General features: G+C 53.4%; 1 protein-coding gene across 4 annotated transcripts in view; it reads right to left on the bottom strand.

Moving 5' to 3' along the window:
* Nucleotides 1–26,177, bottom strand: part of itpr1a (inositol 1,4,5-trisphosphate receptor, type 1a) — a 78,950-nt gene that overhangs the window by 25,824 nt on the left and 26,949 nt on the right. The window contains exons 24-43 of one of the 4 annotated variants that reach the window (XM_056605465.1): nucleotides 25,903–26,038; nucleotides 25,473–25,527; nucleotides 24,867–25,032; nucleotides 23,947–24,120; nucleotides 23,671–23,745; nucleotides 23,045–23,182; nucleotides 22,829–22,954; nucleotides 22,503–22,703; nucleotides 21,616–21,867; nucleotides 21,157–21,282; nucleotides 20,938–21,066; nucleotides 19,537–19,563; nucleotides 18,957–19,077; nucleotides 17,991–18,175; nucleotides 17,427–17,575; nucleotides 16,353–16,464; nucleotides 15,701–15,736; nucleotides 11,909–11,956; nucleotides 9,433–9,565; nucleotides 5,821–6,008 (exon numbers count right to left, since the gene is read on the bottom strand). In XM_056605465.1, the coding sequence (XP_056461440.1) occupies nucleotides 5,821–6,008; nucleotides 9,433–9,565; nucleotides 11,909–11,956; nucleotides 15,701–15,736; nucleotides 16,353–16,464; nucleotides 17,427–17,575; nucleotides 17,991–18,175; nucleotides 18,957–19,077; nucleotides 19,537–19,563; nucleotides 20,938–21,066; nucleotides 21,157–21,282; nucleotides 21,616–21,867; nucleotides 22,503–22,703; nucleotides 22,829–22,954; nucleotides 23,045–23,182; nucleotides 23,671–23,745; nucleotides 23,947–24,120; nucleotides 24,867–25,032; nucleotides 25,473–25,527; nucleotides 25,903–26,038 (2,577 nt within the window). The remainder of the gene's footprint in view (nucleotides 1–5,820; nucleotides 6,009–9,432; nucleotides 9,566–11,908; nucleotides 11,957–15,700; nucleotides 15,737–16,352; nucleotides 16,465–17,426; nucleotides 17,576–17,990; nucleotides 18,176–18,956; nucleotides 19,078–19,536; nucleotides 19,564–20,937; nucleotides 21,067–21,156; nucleotides 21,283–21,615; nucleotides 21,868–22,502; nucleotides 22,704–22,828; nucleotides 22,955–23,044; nucleotides 23,183–23,670; nucleotides 23,746–23,946; nucleotides 24,121–24,866; nucleotides 25,033–25,472; nucleotides 25,528–25,902; nucleotides 26,039–26,177) is intronic. The other 3 variants (XM_056605466.1, XM_056605467.1, XM_056605468.1) reach the window with 3 other exon arrangements.

Below are 26,177 nucleotides of genomic sequence, written 5' to 3'. Positions count from 1 at the left end.
TATGTGCATGTTTGTGTGTGTGTTTGTGTGCATATGTCTGTGTGTGTGTACGTGCGTGCAAGTGTGAGTGTCTATGTACATATGTTTGTGTGTGTGTGCATATGTTTGTGTTAGTGTGAGGTTCTACGTGCATGTGGCTGCTAGTGTGTGTGTGTGTGTGTGTGTGTGTGTTCAGCCCTATTTGTTTTGAATCCTAAAAACGAAGTTCAAAGTCCAGCAGTCTTTTCAGCTCACAACCAAACCCTCACAACCAGCAGGCTGACCACTCCCCCCCAGCAGGCTGACCACGCCCCCTAGCAGGCTGACCACGCCCCTAGCAGGCTGACCACGCCCCTAGCAGGCTGACCACGCCCCCTAGCAGGCTGACCACGCCCTCTGAGCGGCCCTCTCCTCGGGCACCGGGTCGCTACTCCGACCAGCTCAAACAATGACATCATTGTGAGCTCCGGGGCCTCCCGCCACCACCACCACCACCAGGCAACCGCCCCGCCGCACGTACACCCGTACACACACACACACACACACACACACACACACTCCCCCTGCCAGGGAGGAAGCGTTAGGAGCCTGAGCGGCCAGGCAAGGACGCCTTGCAATAAATAACTGAATGACGAGGTGGGCAGTCGGGCAGAGAGGGGGAGGGGGGGGGGGGAGAGGGGAGGAGGTGGTGGGCGAGAGAGGGAGGGAGGAGGGTGAGAGAGGGGAGGACATGTAAGTGGTGGGTGAGAGAGGGGAAAGGGGGAGGTGGTGGGTGGGAGAGAGGGGAGGAGGGAGAGGGGAGGTGGTGCGTGAGAGAGGAAGGAGGAGGGGGAGGTGACGGGTGAGGGACCGGGGAGTAGGGGGAGGGGTGAGGTGGGTGAGAAAGAGGGGAGGAGGGAGAAGTGGTGGGTGAGAGAGGGGGGAGGAGGTGGGTGAGAGGGGGGGGAGGAGGGGGAGGTGGTGGGTGAGAGAGGGGGGGGTGGTGGGTGAGAGAGGGGGGAGGAGGGGGAGGTGGTGGGTGAGAGGGGGGTGGTGGGTGAGAGAGGGTAAAAACATGGGGCCCAGTGCCAGGGAGTGGGGGCAGATTACACTGATCTAAGCAAACAGACTCCCTCTCACTCTCCCTCTCACCCTCCCTCCCCCCCTCCCTCCCTCCCTCCCTCCCCCTAGACCATTACATAACGGCCCTCCCAGGCTCAGAGACACTCATACAGTAACCACACGTGCCTCAGACCACGTACACTAAAGGCTCACGTGCACCTGGCATACATTAGCTTTCCCAGGTGTCGACACACACACACACACACACACACACACACACACACACACCCACACACTGTTGAGTGACGGCCAGGCTCTTACGTAACCGGCTGTCGTGCGGCGCCTGGAGGCTCAGAGTCTGAGAGGAAGAGCCTCCAGGCGTGGCCCCTGGCCCCCGGCCCCCCTGCAGAGGGACCGTTCCCACGCCGCTCACGTGAGGCCCATGATGTTTTATGGGTCCGTGCGGACCGGTTGAAGCATCAGAAGTTGATAAAACCGCCTTTTCCTAACACACACACACACGCAGTGCTTCAGGCTCTGTGTTTTCAAGCAGCTCTGCAGAGGTGTGTGTGTCTTATGTGGATGTTTGTGTATAATGTGGATGTGTGTGCGTTGTGTTGATGTGTGTGTGTTGGGTTGAAGTGTGTGTGTTGGGTTGATGTGTGTGCGTTGGGTTGATGTGTGTGCGTTATGTTGATGTTTGTGTGTTAGGTTGATGTGTGTGCGTTGTGTTGATGTGCGTGCGTTGGGTTGAAGTGTGTGCGTTGGGTTGATGTGTGTGCGTTATGTTGATGTTTGTGTGTTAGGTTGATGTGTGTGCGTTGTGTTGATGTGGGTGTATCATTTGGATGTGTGTGCGTTGTGTTGATGTGTGTGTGTTAGGTTGATATGTGTGTGTTGTGTTGATATGTGTGTGTTGTGTTGATATGCGTGTGTGTGTGTGTGTGTGTGTGTGTGTGTGTGTGTGTGTGTGTGTGTGTGTGTGTGTGTGTGTGTGTGTTATGTTGATGGATGTGCGTTTTGTTGATGTGTGTGTGTGTGTGTGTTGTGTAGATGTACGTGCGTTTTGTTGATGTGTGTGTGTTACGTTGATGTGTGTGCTATGTTGATGGGACATTAATTCAATAAATTCAATACTGTTGCTTCTACACGATCCAGTATGGTAAGTGGACTGCATTGGTTGAGCACTTTTTCTAACAAGTGGCCACTCAAAAGCACTTTACAATATTGTCTAACATTCACCCATTCATGCACACACCGACAGCGGAGTCAACCACGCAAGACTCAGCTAGGAGGAACCTGGGATCGAACTAGCAACCTTCCGGTTCCCAGCCAACCCGCTCTACCTCCTGAGCCACGTGCCGCCCCCAAATACCAGTAGGAAGGTGACTTTCTATTATTAACTTGTTGCGTTTGTCTCTCGTCATGCTTCCTACCTTCAGCCCGAAGCCATTCGTGAACTGATCCACCTTCAGTCTCATTATGTGTTTTATGCGGTCACTATTTTCAACGATATTTCCCCGGTGATAAGACCGACACTGTAACATTGAGGGAGGGGGGCAGTATGGGGCATCTTTGACCTGCATGTTTTTAGATAAAACCGATGTCTTATAAACTAATCACATGCTTGGCTGCTGCAGTGGCGCTGGCTCTCCTGTGGGGGCACTGCACACAGGGGAGACGGCCACGCTGTGCCCCCACTGAGCGCCCAGACAGCGGCCCTGCCTCCAGCTCCTCTCCCCCATCAGAGAGGGAGAGAGTGCGGGAGAGAGAGAGAGAGAGAGAGAGAGGGAGAGAGATTTAGAGAGTGAGTGAGTGAGTGAGAGAGGGAGGTAGAGAGAGTGAGAGAAAGTGAGAGAGTGAGGGAGAGACACAGAGAGAGAGAGAGAGAGAGAGAGAGAGAATCTCCGGGCCCTCCTGGAGTGTTGGGTAAACAGCGTGCCCGTCTGTAACCATGGCGACGCTGAGTGGAATGAGGGTGAGAGGTTTTGGGAGGGGGGAGGGGGGGAAGGGGGGGAGGGGGGGGATGGTGGGCTCTGAAAACAAGGTCACAGCTCTCTCCCTTCTCCCCTTCCGCTCCGCCGCTTGGCATCAACAAAGGGATGTTATATAACCGCTATTTATACTTCCTCTCCCCCTCCCCATCTCCCTCCCTCCCTCGCTCCCTCCCTCCCTCCCTCCTCCCTCCCTCTTCAGGCAACACACCACGACGACCCAACAGAGAGGCCGTCCTCTCGTTGAGTTCCCCGCCGCCTTTCAGGGATTCTGGGCCTCCATGTTGTTTTGGTTGTTGTTGTTGTTGTTGTTGTTGTTGTTGTTGTGGTTCTGTGATTTATTCCCCACAGCTTCTGTCTCCCCCCGGCCAGGTGCCAGTCTGAGGGCCTCTTAGGGCACCCAGCCCCCCCCCCCCTCTGAGAAGGCTTGTACTGCCCTGTCCCAAAGGTCAGGGGGTCGGCAGGTTACGGGGCAGATGTTAGAGCGCCCTCAGGAGCAAGGTCGCTCGAAGAAAACTAGGACTGGAGTGCGTGTGCGTGCGTGTGTGTGTGTGCGCGCGTGCGTGTGTGTGCTGAATAAGTGTCTGGAATGGAAATGGAAAGTTCCTCAGACAGGCACTGCCCAGATCCTCTCCAGGAGGGGGGAGAGAAGAGAGAGAGGTCGTACGTGAGAGAGAGAGAGCACGAGAGAGAGAGAGAGAGAGAGAGAGAGAGAGAGAGAGAGAGAGAGAGAGAGAGAGAGAGAGAGAGAGAGAGAGAGAGAGAGAGAGAGAGAGAGAGAGAGAGAACGAGAGAGAGAGAGAACGAGAGAATGAGAGAGAGAGCACGAGAGAGAGAGCACGAGAGCGGGAGAGAGAGAGCACGAGACAGAGAGAGAGAGTACGTGAGCGGGTGATTCAGTCTGGTTTATTTCTGGGCTCCATGTAGGTCGTGCGCAGAAAAACCCCCTGAACCGTGTTCTCATGCTCTATGACAACAGACCCCCACCCTGCAGGACGCAGTGTAGCCTCCTTCATATCCCCATCACGATTTAGTTCAGGTATCAACAGAACCAGGGCGAGCATTACGTCTTAAGGGATGACTTAAGGAAGGGAAATATCGGAGTTTCCGTCAAAATTAAAGCTGCCTGAGAAGTCGGGGTTTCCTCGCTCTAGGAAATCCTCTCCAGGGGCTCGTTAGCCGGCAGGGCTCACCTGATGCTAGCGCCGCGATGCTAACGCCGCAATGCTAACGCCGTGCTACCCGGCACGTTCTGCTCCCCGGACATTTCCTCTGGAGCCGGGGGAGCTCCGGTCTCTCACCCCTCCCTCCCTCCCCCTCTCAACCCCCATCACCCCCGTATCCGGAGGCCCGGCCTGACCCATGGAGAGGGAGGGAGGGAGGGAGGGAGAGAGGGAGAGAGAGAGAGAGAGAGAGAGAGAGAGAGAGACAGAGAGAGAGAACGACAGAGAGATAGAGAGAGAGAGAGAGAGAGACAGAGTGAGAGACAGAGATAGAGACAGAGATAGAGACAGACAGAGAGAGAGAGAGAGAGAGAGAGAGAGAGAGAGAGAGAACGACAGAGAGAGAGAACGACAGAGACAGTGAGACAGAGACAGACAGAGACAGACAGAGACAGAGACAGAGACAGAGACAGAGAGAGAGAGAGAGAGAGAGAGAGAGAGAAACAGAGCGAGAGAGAGTGAGTCTGGAATGTGTCGAAGCCTGAGACATTCCTCATTGTTCATTCACACAGATCTTATGTAACAGCTTGGTCACGTGACACGCTGGGCGTGGGGGGGGGTGGCAGTCGTACAGGCAGTCATGGGAAGTCAGAGCACTTCACCCCCCCCCCCCCCTCCCCTTCTGATCACCCCCCCCTCCGCTCTGATCCCATTATGCAAGCGGGCGACTTATGCAACACCATGCACAAAGACTGGAGAGAGAGAGACAGACACACAGACAAGACAGTCTGACGTGTGCACAGACACACTCTGCAGTGCGTGTTGCAAAGATAGAGGAGGAGAATGAGTCACCGGTTCAGGTGTAGGGCGGGGCTAAACGTCGCCGGCTCAGGTGGAGGGGCGGGGCTAAACACGCTATGGACGGAGCAGCAACATTATTCACACCTTTATGTTCTACATGACAAAGCCTCTCCCTGTAGGGTGGTGTTCCTGTAGGGTGCTGTTACCTGTAGGGTGGTGCTCCGTCTCTCTAGGTATAGGATGGTGGATCTGTATGGTGGTGTTTCCCCCCTGAGGGTGGTGTTTCCCCCCTGAGGGTGGTGTTTGAAGGGTGGTGTAGGGTGGTGTTCTGGAGGGGGGTGTTTCTGTAGAGGGGTGTACCTGGATGGTGGTGTACCTGTAGGGTGGTGTACCTGTAGGGTGGTGTACCTGTATGGTGGTGTACCTGTAGGGTGGTGTTCCTGGATGGTGGTGTACCTGTAGGGTGGTGTTCCTGGATGGTGGTGTACCTGGATGGTGGTGTACCTGTAGGGTGGTGTTTCTGTAGGGTGGTGTAGGGTGGTGTTTGTAGGCTGGTGTAGGGGGGTGTACCTGTAGGGTGGTGTACCTGTAGGGTGGTGTGTCTGTAGGGTGGTGTACCTGGATGGTGGTGTACCTGTAGGGTGGTGTACCTCTAGGGTGGTGTACCTGTAGGGGGGTGTACCTGTAGGGGGGTGTTTCTGTAGGGTGGTGTTTCTGTAGGGGGGTGTACCTGTAGGGTGGTGTACCTGTATGGTGGTGTACCTGTAGGGGGGTGTACCTGTAGGGTGGTGTACCTGTAGGGTGGTGTGTCTGTCGGGTGGTGTGTCTGTAGGGTGGAGTACCTGGATGGTGGTGTTGCCCCCCTCCAGCAGAGCGATGGCCAATAGGATGCTCTCCTGGAAGATGCGGTCGCTGGTGGCGTTCATGATGAGGTCGATGACCAGGTCCGAGGCGCCCTCCTTGTCCAGGTGGCACTGCACCTCGGCCAGACCCATCTCCCCCCGGCTCAGGGTCCCGGGGCCCCCCAGGCCTGGGACACACGCAGGGGTAGGGTCAGGTCTACGGACTGCATTGATACTGCGCTCTTCTAACCAGCGGCCACACAAAGCGCTTCACAAAATGGCCTCACACTCACCCGAACATGCGCACACTCACACACACCCGACGGCGTTGTCAACCAGGCAACCACGCGGCAGCCGGGAGCAGCTAGGGCGAGGTGTCTCGCCCAGGGACACCTCGCCACTACGGGGATCGAACTAGCAACCTTCCGGTTTCCAGCCAACCTGCTCTACCTCCTGAGACACATGCCGCCCAGGTCAACGGTCAAGGGTCGAGGGGCTGTAAGGTTCATGGGGACAGGCTTAGACTGGGTGTGGGATCAGGATTACACTCAGCACCGTGAACAATCCCAGCGTAACCCTGACTTCACGTTGGCCCATTTTCTATTGGTTGCATTTATTGCCATAATTGTGTATTTTATACAATGGAAACTTCGGATCAGGGTGAATATATAAATACAGTGGACATGGCCTTTGTTGCTCACCATGCAAGCTTCCTCAATTCTGTCTTTCTCCTTTAAGAAGAGATTTAAGAGATATTCTACAGACATGATGTCAACAAAACAGGAAACCTTGTTTTAACAACAGATGGTGCTTCAAACCACAGATGGTGATACGGTAGATTCTCACCGGCGTCACACCCTCAGCCACCTGCAGTGGCTGAGAGTGTGAGGAGCCCCCTTAGTCTGCTAGCGCCCAGCTACAGAGTGTGAGGAGCCCCCTTAGCCTGCTAGCGCCCAGCTACAGAGTGTGAGGAGCCTACTCAGCCTGCTAGCGCCCAGCTACAGAGTGTGAGGAGCCTACTGAGCCTGCTAGCGCCCAGCTACAGAGTGTGAGGAGCCTACTGAGCCTGCTAGCTCCCAGCTAGAGTGTGAGGAGCCTACTCAGCCTGCCTGCTAGCTCCAAGCTACATAGTGTGAGGAGCCTGCTCAGCCTGGCTGCTAGCTCCCAGCTACAGAGTGTGAGGAGCCTGCTCAGCCTGCTAGCTCCCAGCTACAGAGTGTGAGGAGCCTACTCAGCCTGCTAGCTCCCAGCTTCAGACTGTGAGGAGCCGACTCAGCCTGCTAGCTCCCAGCTACAGAGTGTGAGGAGCCTACTCAGCCTGCTAGCTCCAAGCTACAGAGTGTGAGGAGCCTACTCAGCCTGCTAGCTCCAAGCTACAGAGTGTGAGGAGCCTACTCAGCCTGCTAGCGCCCAGCACTAGTCTGGCTACTCTAGGTTAGCCCTTCGCTCACCCCAGGGTTACTGCTAGTCTGCTGTCCACAAAACTAATCTGGGTGGCATCTGTACAAGAGGCCTGACCGGGATCCCCCACTCTGCACACTCCCCTCTCTGAGACCCCCACCTAAGACCCCTCTCCTGGACCCCTCTCCTGGACCCTGCTCCGTGTTGATCCTCCTCCTGGACCTACCCTGGGACTCCTCTCCAATTCCAGCTCCATTTTAAGACATGCTGCTTTTAGACCTCCAGACCTTCAACCTGACCCGGCAGCCGGCCGCAGACGCATTTAACCACCTGTCTTTAGACGACGACAACAACAGACCGACAGACAGACCGACAGACAGACAGACAGACACGCTGTGACCCTGAAGGCACCCTGAAGGCACACTTGTATCAACGCCTCCAGCACGACAGGTGACAAACCACAGATGTAACATAATTATGAGACGAGGAAGCCTGCAAATACCGTAATCTGTGTTCCTTAACCACAGAGTCGCTCAGCAAAAAGACTCATGACTAATGTGTTCAGGGTTCACCTAGAGGCTATGCACCTACTGCATAGCCGCCTCCCCCCCCCACACACACACACACTGCCCTCTTACGCACTTATGTTGTACGTCCTGGCACTTAATGTACACACTTAATGTATGATGTAACTCTTCGCACTTAATGTACGCGCTCATTGTATGTTGTACTTCCTTTCACTTGAAAATAGTACTCAGCATTGTGTAGCATCTTACCCTAGCTATCTTTGTTGGACTGTTAGCGCTTGGCACTTGGTTCCATGAACATCCTGACTCTACCGACAGCGATCTATTGTTTTCTCTCTTTCCTTCTGACAAACGGGACCTATTGGACTTCGGTGGCTGTGAACTGTACGTGGATGTGCCTGTGGGTGCCCCCCCCCCCCCCCCCCCCAACGGGACCCAGACTCAGTGGACCGTATGGAGCCTCCGCCTGGCTCACGTTTCAGGCAACAGGTGCAGTCCGGCAATCACAGGAAGTAGCAGCCTATCGCTTAGCAACGGTGAGGAGGGGATTACACACACACGCACACGGCCGACCGGGAGGTACAGAGGCCCTGGCCGGCTGCCAGCGTTCGTTCGGGTGCCCAGGGGAGTGATGGAGAGCCAGGGACCAGGACGGACGGTAGACTTCCCCCCCCGCTGTTGTGAACGCTTTGAACAACATAGTGTTGGTATCCACGACGACAGCCGTCGTCGTGGATACCAACACTATGTTGTTCAAGCCGTCCTTAACGCCGCGTTGTGAGAAGCGCTGGGATCCACACACACACACACACACACACACACACACACACACACACACACACACACACACACACACACACACACACACACACACACACACACACACACACACACACACACACACACACACGGCGTCTTCGGAGAACATCTCGCTCGTGGCCTCGAGGCTTCCTCGAAAAAGACACAATCTGTGAAGAAGAAGAAGACGGCAAAAAGAGCCGCGACTCTCGGCTTCTCCGAAACACCTCTCAGCAGGCTGGAGACACTGTGGAGGGGGAAGGCTCTATCTCTCTGTCGTGGGGACGATGAGCAAAGCGGGCTGATAATAGCTGTGGCGCTCCCTGTGCCAAGATGGAAGGGGAGGCGGTTAGCGGCGGCGGTGGCCCTGATGCAGAGTCCAGGGCCGTACGCACTAACACACCGCTCCACAACAAAAAACAAAAAACGTCGCACAACCTCCCCTGAGATAAGACCGGGCTGGACTCTTGAGCTCCTGGCTGTAGGCCCAGCTCCACACATACTGGACGTGTTTTGGGCGGGCGACTGTGTCCCCACGTCCCCCACAACACCAGCTCTGTCCCCCCCCCCCCCCCCCACACCAACACTGGCCCAGGACAAGAGCCGTCCCAAAACGGTGGGGCTGTGTGTGTGTGTGTGTGTGTGTGTGTGTGTGTGTGTGTGTGTGTGTGTGTGTGTGTGTGTGTGTGTGTGTGTGTGTGTGTGTGTGTGTGTGTGTGTGTGTGTGTGTGTGTGTGTGTGTGTGTGTAGCATAGCTCCACAGAACAGAGAGAACACAGCCTGTCCACCGATAGGATAACAAGAACACACACACACACACATCATCATTCACGACTTCACAAACCCCTGGTCGTTAAGATACGTGACATCACGCATGCCGCCCCACCTGATTGGCTCTTGCCGGCCCCCGTGGGGCTGAGGGCCCCTGGGCTGTACACCGTCAGGCTGTCTCGGCGGCCCCCACTGCGGTGGAAGTTGCCATAGTAACGGTTCACCAGGATCTGCCTCAGCGCCTCGCCCTGCAACGGGGGAAAGGAAACGGAAACCTTTAGTGGCGCGACGTGGCGGACGCACGCAGAAACACCTGCTGGGGGAAACCGGGGACGTTCAAGATCTGGGGGGCCTCCCCCCCCCTCGATGGGAGATATGGGGTTCACATTGTGACGAGTCAGAGGTGGACAACAGGGCAGACCTCAGACCAGCAGGGCTAACGCAGTATGCACCACGCACGCAATGCTTTACGAGCCTCATGCTGCACCCAAAGAACACCGTCGACGCTTCCATAAAACCAAAGTGCACCGACCACACTTCTATAAAACCTAAGGAGCCTTGATGAGACTCAAGCCCAGCTTGAGTCTCATCAAGGCTCCTTAGGTTTTATAGAAGTGTCGACGGTGTACTTTGGGCGCATCATGCTTTACGAGAGTCACGCTATATCCAAAGTACACCGTCCGCACTCCTATAAAACCGAAGGAGCTTTGATGAGACTCAAGCTGGACTCGGGGAGTGTTCTGCTGCAGACAGAACACGTAGTGGCAACCCCCGCCACCAACTCCATCACTACTGCCCGCGTCCTCCTCCTACGGGTTCTGGTGTTCAGACGAGACGACCTGTGGGGCCAACCCAACCCCACCCACGGCGTGACTCATCCCCCGTAACCACGGGCCCCAGAAGCACGACTTAACCGTCGGCATGGCAACGATGGCCCACAGCTACCTGACAGACCATCCATAGGGAAACAAGAGGAAGGGAGAAAAAGAAGAGGGGTGTGTGTGTGTGTGTGTGTGTGTGTGTGTGTGTGTGTGTGTGTGTGTGTGTGTGTGTGTGTGTGTGTGCGTGCGTGTGCGTGTGTGTGTGTGATCACATAAGCACTGGTTCTATATTAAGACGTCCACGGTGGGCTTCTCTCTGGAGGGACGCGAGCGATGCCCACCCCGCCGTCTATTGGCAGGAACATCAGCGCCGCGTACATTCACAGGAAATGAAAGAAAGCAGGAGTCTTAGATAAGGACCTGACTCATCGTCTGCGCAGCGCTGGGGTTCAGCTATAGGGACCGTGTTCTAGCTCGCTTTAACTACACTAGGTCTTCAATGAATGCCACTTACTAACCCATCACTATACCACTCAGTCTGAATCTAAATCCTAAGAACCATTCAAGAGTGAATTAAGCCTTCGATGTTTGCAAGCGTAAACCACTGCAAGACTGACATGAACATGCACGTGTTATCATGTTTCTCGCATACTTTAAAAGGTGACGTATTATACCACCAGTTGTGAGTGGCTTTTAACGGCTCATCAAACTCAAACCTGGTGGCATAACATGTCACCTTTAACACATCTCTGAAGTCTAAACTAACCCAAGGCAGTTTGTAATATTGAGTGTGTAACACAGCGTTCTACTGCGGAGTAACATGTTCAGTTTGAGACACAACTCAGTCTTTTTGGCCCCAGTTTAAACCGGTTCCATTCTCTTCAGGCGAACGTCTGTGGCTGGTAAAACGTGTGACATGTAACTCACGCCCCCTCCCAACCCGGATTCCTCAGACGCCTTTCTCCCTAAAATATGCTGTGTTCAGTACATCAATATTAATGCTACGTTCTCCCACTTCAACCATCAGGTCCCATAAGGGACGGTGTTAGAATGATCCGTGGCTCCGCCATTATGCAAGGAGCAGCATAGACAGCAAAACATTGAGTGGTGCTCCACCTTCTCTACTCTTCAGCACACACAGCAGACCTGGGAGCCCCATTACTTCTCATTTTAACTCTAAACTATATTTAACAAACCAAATACGAGACGTATCGGCCATCTACATATCTTTAGAACTGATTTGTTTTCGTTGTTTTTTTAAGTGCATCTTACCTTAAGTGTGTTCTATGAACCTTAATAAGGCGTGTTGCATGAACTAAGAGGGTTGCATGAATTTATAATTAAGCGTGTTGCATGAATTTATCTTAAGCGTGTTGTATGAACTTAACTGAAGCGTGTTGTATGAACTTAACTCAAGCATGTTGCATGAATTTAACTTAAGTGTGTTGTATGAACTTAACTTAAGCTTTTTGTGTGAACTTTGCTGAAGGTATTGTGTGAACTTAATTTAAGCGTGTTGTGTGAACTTTACTTAATCGTGTTGTATGAACTTAACTTAAGCGTGTTGTATGAACTTAACTTAAGCGTGTTGTGTGCACCTTAATAAAGAGTGTTTTGTATGAACTTAGCTTATGCGTGTTGTATGAACTTAGCTTAAGCGTGTTGTATGAACTTAACTTAAGCGTGTTGTATGAACTTAACTCAAGCGTGTTTTAGGAACTCTAATAAGCGGGCGTGTCCTCAGGGCGCAGTGATGCCTGAAGTACCTACCCTCTTCTGGTCCTCCACAATCTTCTCAGGCTGGTTCTGATCCAGCTCCTGGGTGGTGCAGTGGGTGGAGGTGGGGGTGGGGGTGAGTCAGCAGAGCAGACGGCAGAACACAAACAGGGTTAGTTGATCATGCGATAGGAGGCGGAACGGCTGTGGAGAAGGGTGTGAGTGACAGGCAGGTGGGTGACAGCACCGGTGTGTGAGTGAGCATGCAGAGGGCCGTGGTGGGTCGGTGTTTGGGTGGTGTTTGGGTGGTGCAGCCGTGCTCATGATCCGTAGGGTGGTGGGGTTCATTGGGAGGAAGGTGAGGTACGGTGTTGGTTATTAGGAGCACAGTGAAGTCGGTTCCCACACTCTCAAAGTGACCGCATTGTTTTGGTTCTCTGTTGTGTTGTGTTCTCGGCTGTGTTGTGTTCGGTTTCTCTGTTGCATTGTGTTCTCTGTTGTTTTGTGTTCCCTGTTATGTTGTGTTCTGTGTTGTGTTGTGTTATCTGTCGTTGTGTATTCTCTGTTGTGTTGTGTTCTCTGAGGTGTTGTGTTATCTGTCGTGGTGTGTTCTCTGTTGTGTTGTGTTCTCTGTGTTATGTTCTCTGCAGTGTGTGTCTTGTTGGCGCGCGGTGCGTCGGTACGCGGTCGAGGAACAGACTGCCCTGTTCCCCCGTTCCCCTCTACCTCCCACGGCTGGAGGTACGAGACGTTGTAGCGCGCGGCTAAATGGGGTCGACGGAAACCAAAAGAGGGTTGTGCTGAACGACGACTCGGCAAACAAACGATGACAGAGAGCCAAGCAGGGGGGCAGCGAGAGAGGACTGCAGGGGCTCTATCAAAAAAAAAAAAGTATTAGAATAAATACATCCAGAACCCGTCCGCTAAACCAGAGACTTGGACCGTCTGTCTGTCCCCAAACACGGAGAGAGTGACGAGAGGACAGCCGGGGCACGGGAGGAAGAGAGCGTTGGAGTCAACACGACAAACACAACACCTCCACGTCACCTCCACCCCAACCCCGTCAGCAACACAACACACCGTCACCTCCGACACAACCAGCTCCCATCAGAAACACAACACACGTCAGCTCCAACGCAAACCCTATCCCACCCTGCTCTGGTCAAATCAATGACTTCACAGGAATGGTTGGCGTGTGTGTGTCTCTTTGTGTGTGTGTGTGTGTGTGTCTCTTTCTGTGTGTGTGTGTGTGTGTGTGTGTGTGTGTGTGTGTGTGTGTGTGTGTGTGTGTGTGTGTGTGTGTGTGTGTGTGTGTGTGTGTGTGTGTGTGTGTGTGTGTGGTCTACAGCGGTGGACAGAGTTCAGCGCTAAAAAGGGGACAGTAGCGTCAACAAGCTGTGTCCTCCGTGCCAAAACACACGGCCTGAGCCCGGGTTGAGCGGAGCAGTACCAGCGGGGAGGGACACTCTCGCACCCCCACAGCGGGGGTCTCTGCGGGGGGGGGGGAGCAATACAGAGCTGCTAGGGCTCAGGGGCTGCTGGGTCACCGAGCATGATCTGAAGGGGATGAGGTCAGGTGGCCACGGATGACTTCAGCGTCCATAACAAGACCGCAGACAGCAGCATCATGAGGACACAGATGACTGATCACACGCGCGCGTGCACACACACACACACACACACACACACAAACAGGAGTTTCCCTGCGGCTAACCCCTGATCATTCAGAAAGCATTCTCAGACAAACACGCAGGCGCTTTGTTCCGGCCCACACTCTGGCCTGTTTACGTCCGTTTCCCTGGCTGCCTGCTCAGGTTCGCACGCCTCCCCCAACAGCTCACAGACGCTTCTCTGGCTGCCCTGCGTCCTCCCCGTGGAAACATGGCCGCTCTCTGACCGTGAGCCCCGTGCTCCTCAGTGATAGCGCCGTGCCACCGGCCCCCCCCCTCTGCCACCGCCCCCCCCGCCGCCGCCTCTATGAACGGTTTCTCACCGGTCAGGAGAGGCAGCGACCCGTCACCCCGTCACCACGGACAGGGTGACGGGTGCGAGGCGAAGGTGTGAATGGAAGAGGAAGCGCCGAAAAAAAAAAGGTGTTACAAAAGGGGTGACATCACGCCTTCAATGTGGACCTGAAACAACAAGCCTCCGTGACAGCTCCATGTCAGGGGGGGGGGGGAACTGAGGGGGACTGGGGGGGGGGGCTTCTCTCAACACGCGAGGGGGAGAGCAGCGAGCCCAGGGCAGGTCTGCACAGGAGCGCTGCTGTTCAGCTCTCTGCACCTCCTCTACACACACACACACACACACACACACAGGAACACACACACACACACGCACACACTGACATCCATGCACCCAGGCACGCACAGACACACACACACACACACACACAGAGGCATCCATGCACACAGAGGCGCCCACACACATGCACGCTTCACACACACTGGCACACCACAGTCACGCTCGTACGCAAACATACACACACACACACACACACACACACACACACACACACACACACACACACACACACACACACACACACACACACACACACACACACACACACACACACACACACACACACACAAATATACAGACAGTCACGGACACAAACCACCTAAACACACACTTACACAGACACACAAACGGACATACACGTCTCTCTGGGTAAACAGCTTCTCTACACTTTTATTGGCAATTACTGCTGAAGGTCACACATCGATGCAGGGGCTTAGTTCCAGGAAAAAATAAAAACCTTGGATCTTATGTAACCTCAGCCTGGGCTGGCAGGGCTCCAGGAATCGTGCCGCTCACAAGCACAAGAAAACTAGGACAGCCTCGCCGCCTGCCACCGCGTCTCACATTCATAAACACACGCGCACGCACACAGCAACCATCTCTGAAAACGTCCACATCGTCACAGTGCCCCCTACTGGCGGCCGACAGAAACGCACCAGAAATACAGAGACAGCCTTCAGGAGAAGAGTGTGAACTTCGTGTTGGGGAAGACCAACCAGGGACCCTGACACCCCCATGGAGAGACAGTGACACCACCATGGAGAGACAGTGACACCACCATGGAGAGACCGTGCTGAGAACATCCCACTCATCTTCCATGTATATCCACAGTGTTGGTATATGTGTGCATATATGTAGGTGAAGTGTATCTAAAAGGCTAAACCAACCATACACAGATTATGTCAGACGTGCCTGATCACCAAAAACACACAGATGCTAACAATGCTACAGATGCTAATGATGCTAACGATGCTACAAATCCAATGTTTTCAGAACTACTTCTAGCAAGACACAGACATTAACGGCGGAAGCTGAGAGAGAAAGTGACACACACAGCAAGAGAGAGAGAGAGAGAGAGAGAGAGAGAGAGAGAGAGAGAGAGAGAGAGAGAGAGAGAGAGAGAGAGAGAGACAGCAAGAGACAGCAAGAGAAAGAGAGAGAAAGAGAGAAAGAGAGAGAGAGAGATAAAGACAGCAAGAGAGAGAGAGAGAGAGAGAGAGAGAGAGAGAGAGAGAGAGAGAGAGAGAGAGAGAGAGAGAGAGAGAGAGAGAGAGAGAGAGAGAGAGAGAGAGAGAGAGAGAGAGAGCAAGAGAGAGAGAGGGAGAGCAAGAGAGAGAGCGAGAGTGAAAAAGAGAGAGAGAGAGAGAGCAAGAGAGAGAGAGGGAGAGCGAGAGCGAAAGAGAGAAGTGAGAGAGACAGCGAAAGGGAGAGAGTGCAAAAAGGAAGGCATGGAGAGAAAGTCAAAGAAAGAGGCAGAGACGGAGACAGACAGACAGAGAGAGAGAGAGAGAGAGGCACGGGCGTGGTATAAAGTTAGACAACCTTGGGCACATCCATCTCATCATCAAAGGCCCTGAGCTGAAAGAGAGCAGAGGGTGAGGCGTTAGGGGCAGACAGGAGGCATCAGCAGAGGACAACATCACGGCTAACAGCTCGCAGCTAACAGCTCGCAGCTAACAGCTCGCAGCTAACAGCTCGCAGCTAACAGCTCGCAGCTAACAGCTCGCAGCTAACAGCTCGCAGCTAACAGCTCGCAGCTAACAGGTCGCAGCGCCGCGAGGCTGCAGGTCCTAACGCGCCGCAGGGACAACAACTTAGGGTGTTGTTGTCCAACAACACCCTAAGTTTTTTTTGCAATGACGGCCGTGTGCACGACGCTGAGCCATTGTGCCGCTTTAACGCACGGCGCTACACGTCACAAAGTCACGAGTCACGACCGGCCGAGGGGGTCACGACCCCGGAGGAGGCGGATGACCTCTGACCTCTGGTCTGACCCAGGGGACCTCCCTCCATCGCGGGCATGAGGATCAGTGTCTGAGGTGACCAGCGCTCTGCAGTGCATCACCAGGACCAGGGTGGATGTTCAGCGGCTCAATCAGGAGTCCTCCACCCTGTGGTCGGGTGGAGCAGCTCCGTCAGAGCCTCCTCCGCCCTTCGGAGGGGCGGGGCAGCCCCATCAGAGCCTCCTCCCTACCTTCTCTCCGTAGCCGCGGTCTTTGGTCATCATCTCCCTCAGCGTCTGGAGGACCTTGATGCAGAGCCGCTCCTCGTTCTCCTCCAGCAGCTGCTTGGTGTGCTTGATCAGCCTGCGGACCGTTCACTCGCATTACCGTACATTACCGCACATTACCATGCATTACAAACATTACTGTACATTACCACTACTATCATCCATTAAGTACGTTTCCATTCATTGCCGTATATATTACTGTACGTATATCACTATTATTATTCATTACTGTACATCAACACTCATTACCACCATCACCATACATAACCTCTATGACCATTCATTACTAAATTACAAACCTTTATCATTCACTACCACTATTCATTATCAATATTACCATTTATTAGAGTACATTACCACTATGAACGTCATTACCTTGGTTACCATCCATTGCTGTACATTAGAACCCGTTACCATTTATTACCACCCATCAGAATATGTCTCCATCATTTCCACCCATTATCATTCATTACCATCGATTACCAACCATCAACATGTTACCATCATTACCATCCATTATCAACCATAACCTCCTATCACATGTTACCATCATTATCAACCATTACCTCCCAACAACATGTTACCTTCATTATCAACCATTACCTCACATCAACATGTTACCATCATTACCATCCATTATCAACCATAACCTCCTATCAACATGTTACCATCATTATCAACCATTACCTCGCATCAACATGTTACCATCATTATCAACCATAACCTCCTATCAACATGTTACCATCATTATCAACCATAACCTCCTATCAACATGTTACCATCATTATCAACCATAACCTCCTATCACATGTTACCATCATTATCAACCATAACCTCCTATCAACATGTTACCATCATTATCAACCATCACCTCCCATCAACATGTTACCATCATTGTCAACCATTACCTCCCATCAACATGTTACCATCATGACCATCCATTACCTCACATTATCATTTACAGACTCATGGAGGCGTAATGAGATTCATATCAGATGAATGAAGTGCCTGGTTGAACCCGGGAGGGGGGACCCTTACTTGCAGATGAAGCCCCCACTCTCGCACTTCCTGCGTGAGTCGGTGTTCTCGGGGAAGAGCAGCTCAGGGCGGTGGAGGACGTCCACGAGGACCGAGAGCTCCGCCTGCACCAGGGGGCGGAGCCTGTCCTCCAGAGCAGACACGATGTCCTGGAGACACACGGGTGAACAACGCACACACACACACACACACACACACACACACACACACACACACACACACACACACACACACACACACACACACACACACACACACACACACACACACACACACACACACACACACACACAGGTAAACAACGCACACACACACACAGGTAAACAACAAAGACACACAGGTAAACAACGCACACAAACACACAGGTAAACAACACACACACGCACACAGCTAAATAACACACACACAAACACCGGTAGAAAAAGCACACAAACACCGACACACACACACTCACACACCGGTAAACATCACACATCCCCACACACACACACATCCCCCCCTCCCACACACACACACACACACACATTACCTACCCCCCCCCCCCCTCCCCTCCCCTCCCCTCACCTGCAGCCTCTCGATAATGTTCCGGTAGTCGCGCGAGGCGGTCACTACCGAGTCCCTCCGCGCGGCGTTGCGGGCCGACAGCCTCCAGCTCATGGCCGTCTTCTGCACGATGTTGTTGGACTTCACAAACAGGTTGTTCACCTGGTTGTCCAGGTCCACGGGGATGGCGATGGCGCGTCCCTTGGCTGTCAGGGACACAGCACGACGGACACACTGACTCAGACACGTGTCTCTAGGAGCACCACTATGTTGATTGATTCACACCCGCTTTCCGACGCTCGTATTGTTATTACCGAGGATATACATGCGCTATGTTTGGAGCATGACAACAGCTGGTTTTTATGAGCGATGTTGTGTATGAAATGCCCGACACACCGTGACTTTGTACTTTAAGGGTCTTGAAGAACACACTCTGGTGTAATACGTTAAGGGTCCAGAGAAGCTAAACCCTCTCTTGGACACGGCTATCAACATCAACCCCCGCCTAGTTGGAACTCAAATAAATGATAGAAGACCAAAGAACACGGTGAAATAGATTTGATAAGGATTTTGTGTTCAGTGCTTCTTTGACAGTATATAAAGGGGTAGTAAGCTGTTGTTAGCTTCAGTTATCCAGAAGTAGCTAACAGGAGGAGGAAGTCCAAGGGGTGAGGAGGCCAGAGGAGCTAGCTTCAGTTAACCAAGAGCAGCTAACAGGAGGAGGAAGTGTAAGGGGTAAGGATGCCAGAGGAGCTAGCTTCAGTTATCCAGAAGTAGCTAACAGGAGGAGGAAGTGTAGGGGGTGAGGAGGCCAGGGGAGTTAGCTTCAGTTAGCAAACCGCAGCTAACAGGAGGAGGAAGTGTAGGGGGTGAGGAGGCCAGAGGAGCTAGCTTCAGTTAGCAAACCGCAGCTAACAGGAGGAGGTGTTGTGTGAGGAGGTGTTGTGTGAGGAGGTGTTGTGTGAGGAGGCCGGAGGAGCGTCTCACCGACGTCGGAGAGCACCTTGATGCAGGCCTCCACCGCGCCCTTCTGCACCGGGCTGAGCCAGGGGCAGTGGTAGACCCGGAACACCGCCTGCAGCAGCTGGACGAAGACCGGCTGCCGGGTCTGGGGGGACGGGGACGGGGGACGGGGGGGAGACCGGGGGAGACGGGGGGGGGAGAGACGGGGAGGACGGGGGAAGAGATGGTGATGCACACACCATGACATAATCCTGATCAAATCACCTGCATGTGACACAAGCATGCACCTGTAGGCATCACCGCACACACACAGCCATGTGTGGACACACACGCACACACGCACACATTAAGTCATAGACACACACACACACACATTAAGTCATAGACACACAATCACACAATCACACAATCACACACACACACACACACACACACACACACAGTGTTATGAAGGGAGCGATGGTGCAGCATAGAGTGCGTTTTGTTACCCTGACAGAATGAATCCCCAAGCATCCACTAACACTGACCACCAACCTGTGACCACAGATGTATAAATAGAGGACCCAACCACACCCAGACTCACGGTCACTCGTACATTATATACCTTGATCATTTCCCCCAGCAGAGAGGCCTGCAGCAGAGGATATAGGCAGTAAGGAAACAGGCTGAACAGAGCCAGGTATTCAGGTATGCCGCATATCGTTATCATGCAGCGCAGGCTCTATTTAGGGCATCTCGACAACGTTTTCAGCGAGAGACGATAAGCCGCTCTTATGTTCGTAAAGAGCAGGGGACACATTGCGTTGCGTAGCCGCGTGTTCCCGTATGAACGACAGAGCTCCCATGTCCAACGGATGAGAGCACCGGAACCCTTCTTCGGTCAACAGGCTTCTGTGTCTCCCCAGGGGGAAGCCCGTTGATAACGGGTGCGGGAACGTTTCACAGACTCGTGAGGGGCAGCCCAATGAACACAAATCAAACCGGCGGCACCTACGAGAAACCTCTGTCTCCTGCCCCCGCCCCCGCCTGGATCCTCCGCCGGCGGCCGGGTTGATCGGAAACACGGTTCTCAGAAGCACGCGTATTTTTAGAAGCACTTGGCGCTAAAAATAAACAGCAGAGAAGGATTCGGTTCTGATGACACACGCACGCACTCACGCACACACGCACACACACACACACACACACACACACTCTGAGTGGCTGCTGGTTCAGAGCGTTGGTGAGTCGGCACACCTGCGTGCCAGTGTGTGGTCGCCCCCTGTGGTCACGCAGGGGAGGGCAGCCGGACGTTAGACGGTCCCACCAGAGGACAGGGTGACTCCTAACCATCTACCATCTGCCTGACCTCCTCCATTACCCATGATTACCCCCAGGCCCCCCGCCGTCCACCTTCACGCCTCTTAAAGACACAGACTCAGCCTCTATGTCTTAACTTACTGCGTGTTAAGGGTTTAGTCCTGTGGTAACGTTTTAGTGCAGTGAATGGAGCCACACACGAAATAGATAAGAGTTCACGAGAGGGGATGATTCCTCACAACACGTTCTCCTCGTCCACTCCTCACAGGCATGCATCGCTTCAAACATTTCATTTCTTCATCAGTAGGAGAAACCAGCATTGGTGGCCATTTGGCGAGGGATGACACAGTGAAATACAGAGCCTTCTGTCGTCATGTATTCACCCGTCACCCTGGGGGTCCTTCAGGGTGAGGGGTGACGCAGTGAAATACTGAGCCTCTGCCCTCGTGTGTTCACCTGTTAACCTGGGTGTCAGTGAGGGAGAGGGATGACGCAGTGAACTAGAGAGCCTTCCGTCCTCATGCGTTCACCTGTTAACACGGTGTCTGTGAGGGTGAGGGATGACTCAGTGAAATACCGAGCCCTCTACAGAGTCCTCATGTTTCCACCTGTTAACTGGGGGTCCGCGAGGTTGAGGGATGAAGCAGTGAACTACAGCCTTATGTCTTCATGTGCTCATCAAAGAGGGTGAGGGGGGCGGGGTTACCTGCAGACTGGTGCTCTGGTCAGAGAAGGGCGAGCTGAAGAAGGTGGTGACGATGCTCATGACCGTCTCAGTGACGTAGCGCTCCAGCACCGTGTCGGCGTGCTTCCGGTCGCTGGTGTTGTTGCACACCTGGCCAATGAGAGAGCAGAGGACTCAGGGGGTTAGGCTCCGGAACCCGGTTCCCTTCGGGGGTCTCTGGCGGGGTGGGGGGGGGCTTACCCTGCAGATATCCACCAGGAAGTTCTCAAAGAGCTTCCACATGTGGTTGGAGGTGTAGATCTCCTTCATCTCCACCTCCGTGTCCACGTAGCAGTGGTTCAGGAAGTTGATGTAGGCAATCTTCACCTGGAGCGGAGCGAGGTGGTTAACTCTGATCTGTTCCTGTCTGAGTCTGCTACAATCAGGAAGGGCTCAGTCCAGAAGAATCAATCGGATATAATTCACACCAATAAAGTATCAACAGTATTCTGAAACGATACCCTACACATTCATATTCCTACACTTGGGTCTAAAGAACACACTTTCATTGTATGTTGCCGATCCTTGCACTTCAAAATAGTACTGCTAAAAGCTCGAAATCTAAAGGAACATAAGTTAATCAGCAAGCCCACACACATTGCAACCCCCACCATTACTAAACCCCGTTCCCGTGGAAACGCCCAGGCGTCGGGGGCTTACCTCGGGGATGCAGTCCTCGTGCGTGACCACGCGTACGATGTCGTCCAGCGGCAGCAGGGAGTTGCACTTGATCTCGGTGTAGACGTTCTTGCCCTCGGTGCAGACGGCCAGCAGCTCCACCAGGTGGATGTGGTACATCAGCGCGCTGTTCTGGTCCATGCGGTCCCGCTCCGAGCGCATCATCTGCACCAGCGTCTGGAAGGAGGCGCGGTCGTTGTAGAACACCAGTACGTCCTCGCCGGCGTTCACCAGCTGGGGACACGGCGGGAGACATCAGGGTTTAGTCGGTGGGGACAGTGGTTCTCAAATGGGGGCACGCGTACCCTAAGGGGTACTTTGGAGCACTCTGACATTTTTATGAAAAAAATAACAAACTTTCACTTTCACCCTGAGCAAGTTTCATTTCTGAGAGCTAGAGAAGGAAAATTGAAAAAATGTGATGTGAAAGTGGTTGAAACATAAATCTGAAAACAAGGAGAATCTGGGAGAAAGAAAGCGCATCCAGAAAGACCAAGATTTTTTTGAGCTGGTGAAGCGGGTGCTCAGCTGAAAAAATATCCTAGAGGAGGTACACTAGTAGAAAAGGTTTGAGGACCACTGGGTTAGGAGACACGATGACCTCCCGGTCATCGTGTCTCCTAACCCAGTGGTCCTCAAACCTTTTCTACTAGTGTACCTCCTCTAGGATACACCCACGATGAACTCCCGGTCATCGTGGGTGTGTGGAGAGAAGAGAGGCGGGTGGTGTTGGGGGGGAGACTGGAGAAAAAGGGGTGAGGGTGGAGAAGAGGGGAAGGTGGAGAGAAGAGTGGAGGTCGGAGTTTTGGGGGGAGAGTGCAGAGAAGGGGGGGGGGGGGGAGTCTGGTGTCGGGAGGTGGGTTGCAGACCTCGGCCATGACGATGTCCTGGCACTTCTTGATGAACTTGTTCTCCGCCTTGACGATGGTCTGCAGGAACTTGAGGTACTGCACGTTGCGGCCGTGCGTCTCGATGCAGTGGACGAAGTGCTGCACCACGCGCTCGTTGATCTCGCTGCACAGCTGGAAGTTGTTCATGAAGATGTGCTGCATGGTGATGGCCTCCAGGATCTGGAGCACGACGGAGAGGGGAGACGGTTAGGAAGGTTTTGGGGGTTCAGAAACATGCCAGTGTACAGGAGACTTCCTCCTCCCTCGTGGTGGCCCGTCCCAGCCTATCAGAGCAGGCCCCTCACCCCTGGGTTGAGGAACAGGTTGATGTGCTTGTGCAGCAGGGCTTGGTTCTGCTGGTTCCCCGCACAGAAGTTCTGCAGGAACTGGTGGGCGAGCCTCATGATGTCCTGCATACGGACGTCCTCCCCCTGGGTTGCAGGACAAAAGGCGACAAGAGGTCACTCCCAGCACGCAGAGATCAGTCTCCCAGTCCTCCCAGTACTCCCAGTGAAGCACACCTTCTCATAAGGGATCTGCAGCAGCTCCAGCACCACGGCGTGGGCCCCCATGTTCCTCAGCAGCCTCTGCTGCTGCTTCTTGCTCTTCCTGCCCGACAGGCCCTCCTGAACACAGAGCCGGCTGAGACGCAGCAGGATCTGAGGACACAGCGGACACACCGCGTTAGGAGAGGAGGAGGAGGGGGGGGTGGGGTGGGGAGGAGAGGAGAGGAGAGGGAGGGGAGGAGAGGAGAGAGAGGAGAGGGAGGAGAGGGGAGAGGGAGGAGAGGGGAGAGAGGGGAGGAGAGGAGAGAGGAGAGGGAGAGAGAGGAGGAGAGGGGAGAGGAGGAGAGAAGAGAGGAGAGGGAGGGGAGGACAGGAGAGAGGAGGAGAGGAGGAGAGGGGAGGGGAGGAGGGGGAGGAGAGGAGAGGGGAGAGGGGAAAGAGGGAGTGGAGAGGGGGGAGAGGAGGGGAGAGAGGAGAGGAGAGAGGGGAGGAGAGGAGAGGGAGAGGAGAGGAGGGGGGTGAAGAGTAGGAGATATGGGAGGAGAGGAGAGGGGAGAGAGGGAGGGGAGGGGAGAGGAGAGAGGGGAGGAGAGGGGGGAGAGGAGAGCTCAGAGTGTCTGTGTGATGGATTATCTGTTTACCTCTTTCACCACCCTGTAGTTGTAGCTGCTGGTGGTCTCTGGTTTCTTTGGTTTGTCTGAGGCGCCCGATTCCCCCTGCAGACCAACAACCACATCAGCTTTAGAAGACCGCAAACGCTATAATAAAACACCCTACTGTAATCACTTTATCAAATCAAATTAGTCAAATCTTTGTAAATCTGGGTGTAGTTATTTGCGATCAGCTCGAGCCCAGAGAACCCCGGTAACCTCCACCAGTACCCCCATCAGCCAGCCCAGGGGCTCCCCCAACCCCACCTTCTTGTGGTCGGACTCGCTCGCGAGTAGCTCCCCCCCGTCCAGACCCTCGTCCGGACCCTGCCGCTTGTACACCCACAGCTCCGACTTCTCCACGATGGAGCGCAGCTGGTCCAGGTCCGACTTGATCTGCTTGTAGTTCTCCACGTCCTGGCTGGTCACCAGCAGCTGGACCTGAGGGGGGAGGGGCACCAGTGACCGAGACATTCATGTATTCATCTCAAAGAACGCCAAGCTTATGACGATTGACGCGATTACGCGATTCATGTATTCATCACAAGCTTAACGTATGACTGAGCCATTCATGTATTCATCAGAAGCTAAACGTATTACTGTGCCATTCATGTATTCATCACAAGCTAAACATATGACTGTGCCATTCATGTATTCATCACAAGCTAAGCTTATGACTGAGCCATTCATGTATTCATCACAAGCTAAGCTTAAGACTGTGCCATTCATGTATTCATCACAAGCTAAGCTTATGAGCGAGCCATTCATGTATTCATCACAAGCTAAGCTAATGACTGAGATATTCATGTATTTATCACAAGCTAAGCTTAAGACTGTGCCATTGATGTACACACACAAGCTAAGCTTATGACGGTGCCATTCATGACTTCATCGTAAAGAGCGCTAAGCTGATGGCCGTCACATTCATGCCTTCATCGTAAAGAACACTAAACTTACAGCCATGCCATTCATGTCTTCATCACAAAGAACGCTAAGCTTATGACTGAGCCATTCATTTATTAATCAGAAGCTAAATGTATGACTGTGCCATTCATGTATTAATCACAAGCTAAGCTTAAGACCGAGCCTTTCATGTATTCATCAGAAGCTAAACTTATGACTGTGCCATTCATGTATTCATCAGAAGCTAAACTTATGACTGTGCCATTCGTGTATTGATCACAGACCTGCTTGAAGGCCTGCAGCACCTCCTGCCGCTGGCTGAAGTGCCTGAAGAGCAGGTGGAGCGCGCGGGACACAAGCGGAGGGTAGTCGTGCATAGTGAGGTGGAGCAGCACCCTCAGGAAGGTGCGGCCCCCCTGGTCGTCCAGGTCTAGGGGGGTGTTCTCCTCACTGGGGGGGCGCACACACACACACACACACACACACAGGCATGCACACACACAGGCACACACACACACACACACACACACACACACACACACACACACACACACACACACACACACACACACACACACACACACACACACACACACACACACACACACACACACACACAGAGACACACACACTCACACAAACCCACAAAGGCATGCACACACACACACACACAAACACACACACACACAGAGACACACACACTCACACAAACCCACAAAGGCATGCACACACACACACACACAAACACACACACACACACACACACACACACACACACACACACACACAAAGAAGACACACACATGACAACCGAATCATTGCCTAACCGCCCCTAATGTCCATTAAGTCAATAGTTTTTGTGGGTGTTTGAGGTAGAACGTCGTCCTTACCTTCCTCCGAAGATCCCTTCAGCCTGCTCCTCTATCTGCTCGAAGTCCAGCGCTCCTGAGAAACGAGGGACACGTAAAGATTAGTACCCCAAGGGGCTTCAGATCAACGGGTCTCAGTGATCACTCTCACTCTGTCACTAGTGATCACTCTTAACTTTGTCCCCACGTAGTGAGAGTTAGTTCATCACTTCGTTCCTCTGGGACGGAAATGGCAGCCATTTTCATAGCCGATTAATTTGATCTGATGTATTTACAATATCTTAATAAACAAAAGCATATGTAGCAGTAAGAACTACAGCATTCAGACCAATTATTTCATAAAACCTAAACAATCATTAATTGCATTGTTTTGGCCAGGGGAGCCGTCTTGCCAACGAGGGCAAAGGGGGAGTGGCCAGTGCCCGTGTAGCCCCGCCCCCGCAGCGCTGACCTGGCATGTTGCTGGGTCCCTCGGCCGTTACCCCGGCGACCGACAGCTCATTCTGGGAGTTGCTCTCGTCAAACTCCCGCTTGAAGATGGAGAGCAGGCAGGAGATCCTGTAGTCCAGACGCACGTTGAGGATGAACTGCAGGAGGCGGCGGAGAGGAAGGAGGCTCTTTAAGAATAACATTCTTTTACATTGTAGTGGAACGTCTTGGACGCTAGGGAACACGTTGTAGAACCCAATGCATCAGGATCATGTTGTGCATGTCAACAAAGTGTAA

This window comes from Gadus chalcogrammus, chromosome 13 (genome assembly GCF_026213295.1).
Source record: "Gadus chalcogrammus isolate NIFS_2021 chromosome 13, NIFS_Gcha_1.0, whole genome shotgun sequence".
NCBI classification, from domain to species: domain Eukaryota; kingdom Metazoa; phylum Chordata; class Actinopteri; order Gadiformes; family Gadidae; genus Gadus; species Gadus chalcogrammus.
The sequence above is the reverse complement of the archived record's forward strand: the minus strand, read 5'-3'. Positions and strand labels throughout refer to the sequence as shown.